The 9456-nt window shown below is 41.3% G+C and overlaps 3 protein-coding genes across 3 annotated transcripts in view; all 3 read right to left on the bottom strand.

Moving 5' to 3' along the window:
- Nucleotides 1–690, bottom strand: part of SARC_09295 (hypothetical protein) — a gene marked incomplete at its 3' end in the record, with an annotated part of 4617 nt that extends 3927 nt beyond the window's left edge. The window contains exon 1 of the mRNA XM_014296694.1: nt 274–690. Within this exon, the coding sequence (XP_014152169.1) occupies nt 274–435 (162 nt within the window). The 5' untranslated portion in view covers nt 436–690. The remainder of the gene's footprint in view (nt 1–273) is intronic.
- Nucleotides 691–3939: 3249 nt separating this feature from the next.
- SARC_09296 (hypothetical protein) lies at nt 3940–4194 on the bottom strand (the record flags this gene model as incomplete). The annotated part of the gene is made up of 1 exon (XM_014296695.1): nt 3940–4194. One exon carries the CDS (start codon nt 4192–4194, stop codon nt 3940–3942), a length of 255 nt encoding a protein of 84 aa, XP_014152170.1.
- A 1387-nt stretch (nt 4195–5581) lies between these two features.
- SARC_09297 (hypothetical protein) lies at nt 5582–8865 on the bottom strand. Its single transcript, XM_014296696.1, has 3 exons — nt 8577–8865; nt 6793–6867; nt 5582–6120 (listed from the first exon to the last, which is right to left on the bottom strand). Exons 1-3 carry the CDS (start codon nt 8607–8609, stop codon nt 6022–6024), a joined length of 207 nt encoding a protein of 68 aa, XP_014152171.1. The 5' UTR covers nt 8610–8865; the 3' UTR covers nt 5582–6021.
- Between the last annotated feature and the right edge of the window lie 591 nt (nt 8866–9456).

The following is a 9456-nucleotide window of genomic DNA, read 5'->3' on the forward strand; positions in this document are numbered from 1 at the left end:
AACACACTCATACATACTTACATACACACACACATTAAATATATATATCGAAATAGATGCATATACATACAGTAGGACATACACACAAACACAAACACGCATACACACACACACACACACACACACACAATATATATATATATATATAGAATAACAACCTTGCATCTCTTCTATGATAAATCAACTTATACAGCGCTATGTGTACTACAGCCGTATAGTATGGAAAGAACAACAAAAAACCACTCGGAGCCTGGGCACTCGATAAAAACTTACCGTGGAAAGGATGTACTTGTTCGCAATTATGACTGTCACACTGACCACCCACCAAAAGATAGTGAAGGCAGCAGTCCGGGTGTAGTAGGAGACCCCCTCCCTCTTGACAACACTGTTTTCATCACGCCCACACAGCCAGTCAACACCATTCTCGACCCGCATAGCTTGTACATGCAGTCGTGTCGCAATTGATATTGACTATGTTGCCGACCCTGATATGTATATACTATGTCAAGCGTGCTTTTCGAACCACTCATTGGCGATTTTTAGATAAAACCTGCCACGGGTTTTCGACACCGATTGCATCGCCCAGACAGCTACTGATCCCTAGGTCAATGTAAATAGAACAAACTCGCGTATGAATGAGTATTTACACACGGGTACACGGCCACGCATACACACGCAATAGATTTATATAAATATAAGTAAGTATGTACTGTATTTACAGAAAGTTTATTGTTTTTACCTTCTTTTTTGTGTTTTTAATTTAGAAGGCTATGCCTTAATTTTTTAAAAACATATAAAAAAAGGATCCAGATTCCTCGTTCCACCAGAGGAGGATTTCACTTTTCACTTTTCACAAATCTGTCGTGTCCGACTCGTGTGCCACAGATTTTATAAAATCTCCACTTTTATTCACTTTTGGCGGTGACAATTATGTATCCATTCTACTACGCCCACAGAGAGGATCGAACAGCAATTCATGGTAGCATACAATACACGTAGGGTTAGCTAAGATAGTGGATGGTGTTGTAGACGTGAAGAGACAACCAGCTCTATGCTAGGTGGTATGAATCTCCTAGCATACCACACTGGTTCGATCGGGCAAGAGTTCCATAGACTTTCAATTAATGATAGGTAAAGTTATGTGCATCAGCCATTTTTTAGTATGTATCATGTGGGAGGGGGACAACTAGGGATCAGAGCAACAAGGTACGCGGCGGAAAAATGTATGTGATCAGGTACGATTGCTAAGAGCATATCATTCGCATGTTCGGTGCGGAGTCTTTTACTAAAGCCCACGGGGATGAATGGGAGTCCTATGAGAGAATTCTGTTGTAGTCAGGATCATGTCATTGGGGATCCAAGCAGCACGTTTTGTTGGGATAAGGGTTTTGTTAAAAAAAGCCATATATTTCTTGTGTCGTACAACTCTAAAAAAGTTGTACTAAAAAATAGAAAGACGATAGGTTGTTCACCGTCTCTTTATACCACTTACCTCTCTAATCCGACCTACACCGCCCTTTTCATCCATGTATCTTTCAGCACCGTTTGCGAGTGAGAATGCCAGTTTTCTCCACGGCATATCAAGCTAGGTGTAGTCATTGATCACCTTACACACACATATACGTAGCTGTCTGTACATACATGGTTTGTAGGTTGGCCTACATATACCACAAGGGCAGCTCTAACTCTAAACCAGGTCTAAAAGGTAGGCGCTTGCCCGTATAGGTACTGTAACAAACGTGATAATTCACAACCGTCACATCATTACCCATCTGGTAGTTTAGTGACGACATTCAACAGTAAGTGGGGGTACTAAACGTACAACATATACTTTATAGCTTGAAAACTGACATGTTTTTGACGGAAGTTTTCGGGGGGCAACACAGGGCTGAAGTTCGTGACGTCTTCATGTAACCGTGCTCCACCTGAACTAGGACACGCCCTCGCGTAAACGCTATTTCTAGAGGTTCCTTATTTTATTATTGATTGGGTAATATTTAAGCAGTGGATAATTATATGTAGAGTGGGTACTGGGTAGGGTGGTGAGCTTTTGGACAAGTTGTCAGGAAAAAAAATGGTCGTTGCTCTAGTGCGTTTCTGTTGCGTCTGTGATCATATCCTTATATACATAACTTTAGCTGTGATCATATCCTTATATACATAACTTTAGCTGTGATCATATCCTTATATACATAACTTTAGCTGTGATCATATCCTTATATACATAACTTTAGCTTCTTACGACTACCCTATTATATTATAATCTTTCCCGGCTATAAAGGTATTATTCCAGTTCCACGGCGCTGGCATCCTCTAAAATTGTATTCATTTTCTCTGATCTGTTTCCAACTCTTTTTTAAAATAAAAAAAATACAGCTAAATATGTACCCCGTAAAAGCTTTTCTATTAATTTAATATAAAAAAACCACAATAAAAGCTCTGACTTTTTTTTCAAGCTTTTTTTGCTGGATTTTTTTCGGTGGACAACACACTAATGAGGTATTTACGTGACGTCCCTAATCGTGCTCCATTCAAGCTTGGCGCACGCTATGTGCTTATGTCACAATTGCAAATTTGTCATAGTGCGCTGCGAACCATTTCATTAGCTCCGATTAAGTTCAGGAATGCAACGGGACGTTACCGCTTGTCACACAAGCACCCTGTGACGGGAGCGTATATGTGGTACATAGGTTTGGGCGACGTGAGAATGGTCGAGTCTGGACAGGCGTCAGTACACGATGTGTGTTGAATGTTCGAATTTGGCCTCGCCCTTCCGTATCACTGCATCGAGTAACATCGAAACTCCGTCGTTACAGAGTACAGAATGAACCAACAAAACCCAAATATCTTTGTCGGCTGGAACAGCCGGCCTGCAAAAATGTCATCAGTCGAAATTATGCGTTCATAATAAGAAAGTGTCTTTGGCCTGTGCTACTGCTAAAGCTAAACTGCTAAAGCTAAACTGCTAAAGCTAAACTGCTAAGGCTAAACTGCTATAGCTAAACTGCTAAAGCTAAACTGCTAAAGCTAAACTGCTAAAGCTAAACTGTTAAAGCTAAACTGCTAAAGCTTGACTGCTAAAGGGTGTGCGCGAGGTCGATTTTACACTACCTGAAGAAAGGCTCTAAGGGTGTCGCCGGTGACTTGCTGGCTGAAGGCAGATGGGTTTGGCAGGTCTAATGCAAATGGCAGCTGCGACGAGCGGCCTGTGATGGTTTAAAAATAAAGCTAATTTTATTCAATAGCTATCACGAACCACATTTGCGATGCTAGCTTTATGTGCTCGTGCTAGTTTGGATTGAGGTGTGCTTCGGATTGCATGTCAGGGGACACCGCACGCGCGTTGTACCACTCACTGAATAAAATTGCATCTGCTATGGTGTTTTCAATGCCTAGGATGCGTTCACATGTAATGTATATATCGTTGGTAACCTCTGTCTTTGTAAGCAGGTGCAGCAGGCTTAAGATTTGTGGTATTGGGTTTGTTCTGCGGGCAATGCCAACCTCTGCGTGAGTATCATTCAAAAGCAGTACAACGGGGTGTGTCCGCCATTGGTATTCAAATATGGCAGCAGCGTACACTACTTTAAGCAGCTCAAGTTTAGTCATCGAGAATAGTGCGGTAGATTACCTTGTTTTGGGATGATATTTTATTTGTCGTTTGAGGAAGATCCACTGACCAGTGGACAGTGAACAAATAAACATCGCCGCCTCCTCCTCTAGCTGTAGTACATGCGTTCACGGTAACAGTGATGTAAGGAGGGCTGTCCCAGACCAGCTCTGAATCGTAGTAGACCAGAATGTCAAATACTGTTTATGTGATGCTGGTTCCGACATGGTGCATATCTAAGAAAACAGCCGTGCAGTGTAGGGGTGTGCCTGTGAAAGGATGCTGCAAAGCTACATTAGGCACCTGGCAAGCGGGGCAGTTTTATCGCTCTAAGATCTGCTGTCTTTTTGTGGTAGAACCGCTAACTGTGTCTGTAATACAATGTTAATGATGACATCCAAGTATTCTGCTTCTGTAGCAGTAGCGAATGTTTTCTCAAAGGCAAGTGCTAATCCCTCTAAGATCTGCTGTCTTTTTGTGGTAGAAACGCTAACTGTGTCTAATACAATGTTAATGATGGCACTCAAGTATTCTGCTTCTGTAGCAGTAGCGAATGCTTTCTCAAAGGCGAGAGGTATGCCCATCTTAGAAAAGAAAGCGACAATATGACTTTTCAACAAATTCAAGGCCCAGGAATGAGGTATCGGCGATACGAATTCGGATTGAGGCGGAATGCGGCCCTGATATCTATCACGGACACAATTGTGCCGATAGCCCTTGCAGCTACATCGTCTAGTATCGATCGGAACCTGGTGTTGTTCAGGTGTACTCCAGATTGCGGTCGGCTATTTTGTCGTTGCTATTCGTGTAGCGGGGATATGACAAAGGGTGAATGTGGTGCCATTACTGACTATCTTATCGCATTGTTTTGTGAGCACTCCGACGGAGGATATGTAATTATATGGCCAATGTTGTCTTGACCCCTTCTGAGTGCTTGAACGCAACCATGTAGCGTGTTTCGTAACCAACGGGAGCCATTGAGGTTTTTTACTTCGGTCGTATATATACATACCAATGGCAGTTGGGGGTGAGACTTGCACATTTGAAGTCAAGAGAGCTAATAGTAATCGCTATATCCGCCGTGGTGTGTGTTGTTAATGGTGGTGGTGCTCTGGGGTATCTCTTTTGTGTATTTGTTCGCTAGCCGCTTATTCGCTTGCATGGGGGTGTGGCCTGCATCGTCAGTCATCAATCTTTATGAGTGAGTGCTGGATGGGTATTCGGTGTTTTGCAGCCTCGTGTGCTATATACATGTTTGAATCGATACTGTCATGCGGTGCGTGTACAGCCGCGCGTTTCATTACATAAGCCGGTATACAAGTGAGGGGGCTGGGGTTGTGGTTGCATGGTGGGTGCTGTGTATTGGGCTTGTAGCTGCAGAAACGGGTTTCTAGAGAGCATTTCTGACATGTGGCACATGGTATTCTGTTCGCCTCTGATGTGAGAATGTGACGAGTACATGGGAATCAATCCGTGAGTACTGCATGTATGTATCATTGTAAGATTGACTGTTGATTTTAAAGTCTCGTCGAATCGTGTTACACCTTCTGCTGTGTGCGGGTTAAGCTAGCTGCATATCATGATGAGGTAAGCTATCATATCCCCAACAGCTGATTCGTATGTAAGGAAGTTGGGCGTATGTTCCCACATATATGCATAACATCCGCTACAAATGATACATAAATACATATCGAAGCTATTCGCATACCCATTGGAGAAAGAGACCCAAAACCTTGCACTACGGAGCGGCTTTCACGATAGGATACATATAAAATAGCACTTGAGCTTCAATAAACGATGTAGCTTGAATGTCCACCGCAAAAATCGGAATCAAGCGTTCGTTTTGGCATACAGAGCAAATGGATGATTTATGAATCGAGCATACGATATATAAGCATTTGGATACGCCTGCCTCCTCGGCATGCAGGAAATTTCCAAACTAAAATGAGTCTTTTCTCGAGTCTGACGAAGTCGGATTGCTTGAAGTATCTTTATTTGATCTCGTTAAAGCTAAAGTGCTAGACTATGCGGAGACCACAAGATTTTCGCCTTTCTTAGCTAGCGTGTGACCCGCAACTACGATAGCAACTTTTGATACTCGCAATGTGCAGCATCCATTCAATACAACTCGAAACTCTATAACCCAACAAGTTTGTTCTCAAATCAATTCATAGTATGCAAAGTGCAGATGAACTCAGGAATCGACCATTACGGATCCCCAAAACGTGACGAGATGGACAATTGACGCAGGCCTCCATTTACGCAATCGCTTGTTTTCTTGCGTTTAGCACCCTAAGGGCGCTGTCTGGTGTTTCAAAGAACATGGCCTCTGGGATGTGCACAGGCTGATCGGATCAGATAGGAATGAATGCTTCATCTTCGCTTGGTTTGAATAAAGAGGTTCACAGATATCACGTGCGCAAGCTCCCAGCTTTCAGGTTCATATTTCGGCAATAGTTCGACCACACTACGGCAGTCTTCTCAATCCTCTTCTCATAAATCCTCAGATCCTACGGAGGGGTGGGTGTGTGTACGTGTGTGTAGATAGATATAGTCAGATGCATGGGTACAGTGTTTAAATGTCCCTGCTTAGCCATTGTGTGCGTAGATAGATATAGTCAGATGGATGGATACAGTGTCCATAGGTCACTGCTTAGTCATTGTGTGTGTATATAGATATATATAATCAGATGCATGGATACAGTATCCATAAGTCACTGCTTAGTCCTTGTGTGTGTATATAGATAAATATAATCAGATGCATGGATACAGTATCCATAAGTCACTGCTTAGTCATTGTGTGATTAGATAGATATATATACAATCAGATGCATGGATACAGTGTCCATAGGTCACTGCTTAGTCATTGTGTGATTAGATATATATATATAACCAGATGCATAGATACAGTGTCTATAGGTCACTGCATAGTGGTCGTGTGTTTAGGTATATATATATAACCAGATGCATAGATACAGTATCTATAGGTCACTGCTTAGTCATTGTGTGCGCAGATAGATGGCGTATACTTGAAAACGCAGCGCGTCAAAACCCTAAACCTTGAAACCCTACAAGAGCGACAACACAGTGAGCACGTGCCTGTGAACCGTTTTGCTGATGAACTTACAATACAATGTTTAATACATCACGCACGCTTATATAAACAAAGACAGCAGACTCACACTCATGACGGTATTGATCGACGTTACGGTGTCGTTCAGCTTTTCCACGTTGTTTGCAATCCTATCCACGAGCAACTGTAAAGTATGACATATGCGTGGTTATGAGTATAGTAAGCAACTGTAAAGTATAATATATGCATGGGTATGAGTATAGTAAATAACTGTAAAGTATAAAATATGCATGAATATGAGTATAGTAAGCAACTGTAAAGTATAATAAGCAACTGTAAAGTATCATATATACATGGATATGAGATAGTAAACAACTGTAAAGTATAATATATGCATGGATATGAGTATAGTAAGCAACTGTAAAGTTTAATATATGCATGGATAAGAGATAGTAAGCAACTATAAAGTAAAATATGTGCATGGATAAGAGATAGTGAGCACCTATAAAGTATAATATATGCATGGATATGAGATAGTAAGCAACTGTAAAGTATCATATATGCATGGATTTGAGATAATAAGTAATTATAAATTATAATATATGCTTAGATATGAGATAGAAAGCAACTGTGAAGTACCATATATACATGGATATGAGACAGTAAGCAACTGTAAAGTATCATATATGTATGGATATGCAATAGTAAGTAGTGGACACACATACACACATAGACGTCTATAGCCTAGTTCTTGCATAGCAGCAAGGTAGTAGTCACACACACACACACACAGACGTCTATAGCCTAGTTCCTGCATGCAGCAAGGTAGTGGTGGCAGGACGCTTGCTAACTTGGGTTATAACACTTCAGTTATCCGCTGGGTATAACAATATACTCATCAATACCAACACACACCCACACACATCTGCATGGAAGAGATATTATGTAAGGGCACTTAAATAACCCTCTACAGCGGTAGAACTTCTGACACAGAGTTGCATACATACATGTATATGCCACAACCACAAGTCACACACACCGGTGAACGGCTTATACGACCGTGCTACATAATAAGTAAGTCAATGGATCGAACAGATGTGGCTCCACAGTAAGAAGGTCTTTTGCGATAAAACTTCCCGACATCACGAATACCGGTCATATACCATTAAAAGCTACCCAGAACTCTTGAGTATGTTTGTGTAGCCTATTCGTCGAGTCTTCCGTGACCATTGGGTTAACGTTGCTCATAGAAACAACAGCAGTGTATTCGGGACTGCTTGACGTTACTGCAATGTGCTTATAGGTGTGTATAGTCCTAAAAGCCAGTGGACTGAGCATAGAGTGGTTCGCATGCAATACTAGCGTCTATCCCCTATGCGATCAAAAACACTCTCGTGTGTGCTATATACGATACAATGGCTCGTGTTTGTATGTCCAGGTTGCCACTTTCGCGTCGTTTCAGTGGGCACTTATCTTGTTGCATTGGTATGGAATCGGGTCACCGTTCATTCATGCTCTACCACTAGAAAAAAGCCGAATAGAAGTACAGTAGGTCTGCTATTGCGCTTAGTCTCGCTATCTGCGACAACAACAACAACAACTAGCTACACCTGGATGTTGTCGTCACTCACATCACGTTGCTGCAAGAAAGAGCCTTAGCAGAGCTACCGTACTGTCGCTGCTTGAGCCATATTATGGGTGAACATTTAACCTAGTATATCCTAAGCCCCTATTTGGGACTCGGGTAGCATCACTTACATCTCGACAGACACCTCATTCAACTCAATGCAGTACCTACAATATTGAACCGTATCCACATACCTGCATTACATACAATATTGATCTGTATTCACATACATGCATTATATACAATATTGATCCGTATTCACATACATGCTGTTGTTCGCTGTGTGGATTATCCATCATGTGGTCGTATCGGCTCCTCTCAGTCACTCTGATGGAAACTCAATACATATAAAGAATTGTCCTTTAGATTTGAAACTCAACAATATACAGTCTCTCTCTCTCTCACTCACTCTCTATCGAGATGTATTGTCGATAAATATGTACATACATACATATAATAATATAGATAGGTATGATCCGTTCGTACTTTCCCATGTCCCTCTCTGCTGGGGAGTCCGGGAGAGAGTCTGGAGACTGGGACTGTGTGGGAGTCTCGAGAGAGAGAAAGTCAGAAAGCCGAAAGGGCGGTTTGGATTTTATGTTTTTAAAAATAAATAAATAAATAATTCTATAGCCTTCTTCTGTTCAGTTCTTCTTCATATTTGTTTTTAAAAATAAATATTTTAGAGAGGCCGAAAGTCCGAAACCCTGAAGCTGTATTTGTAGTTTGTATTTTTCAAAAAGAAAAAGAAAAATACTTCTTCTTGTGTGTAGTAAATAGTGTGTGCAGTATTTAGATGTGTTGGCAGATGCAGCACTCAGTGTGGTTCGCACAGAACCAAATCAAGGTTCCTGCCTTTCTGACCAATCAGAATCAACTAAAAAAGATGCTTTTGCGAGAGTCATAAATAAAAATAAATAAAATAGGCTTTTGAGAGTCCTTTGTGAACACACACAATAAGTCTTTGAGTCTGAACAATGAACAGAGCGAGTGGCAAACGACTAAGATTAGTGGCGTGTGGTGACTGGCGACTGGCGACTGAGAGACTCACTAGTATATATATATATTTATATATATATATATATATATATATATATATACTATAGAGAGAGAGAGAGAGAGAGAGAGAGAGTAGTGTGTGTGTGT

Source organism: Sphaeroforma arctica, assembly GCF_001186125.1.
Source record: "Sphaeroforma arctica JP610 unplaced genomic scaffold supercont1.929, whole genome shotgun sequence".
NCBI classification, from domain to species: domain Eukaryota; class Ichthyosporea; order Ichthyophonida; genus Sphaeroforma; species Sphaeroforma arctica.

Coding starts and splice junctions, on each gene's coding strand:
- SARC_09297 (XM_014296696.1), bottom strand. CDS start 8,609: ATGATGGATAATCCACACAGCGAACAACAGCAT. Junction 6,868..8,576: donor CACACAGCGAACAACAGCAT/GTATGTGAATAC, acceptor CATACTTTACAG/TTGCTCGTGGATAGGATTGC. Junction 6,121..6,792: donor CGATCAATACCGTCATGAGT/GTGAGTCTGCTG, acceptor ACCCCTCCGTAG/GATCTGAGGATTTATGAGAA.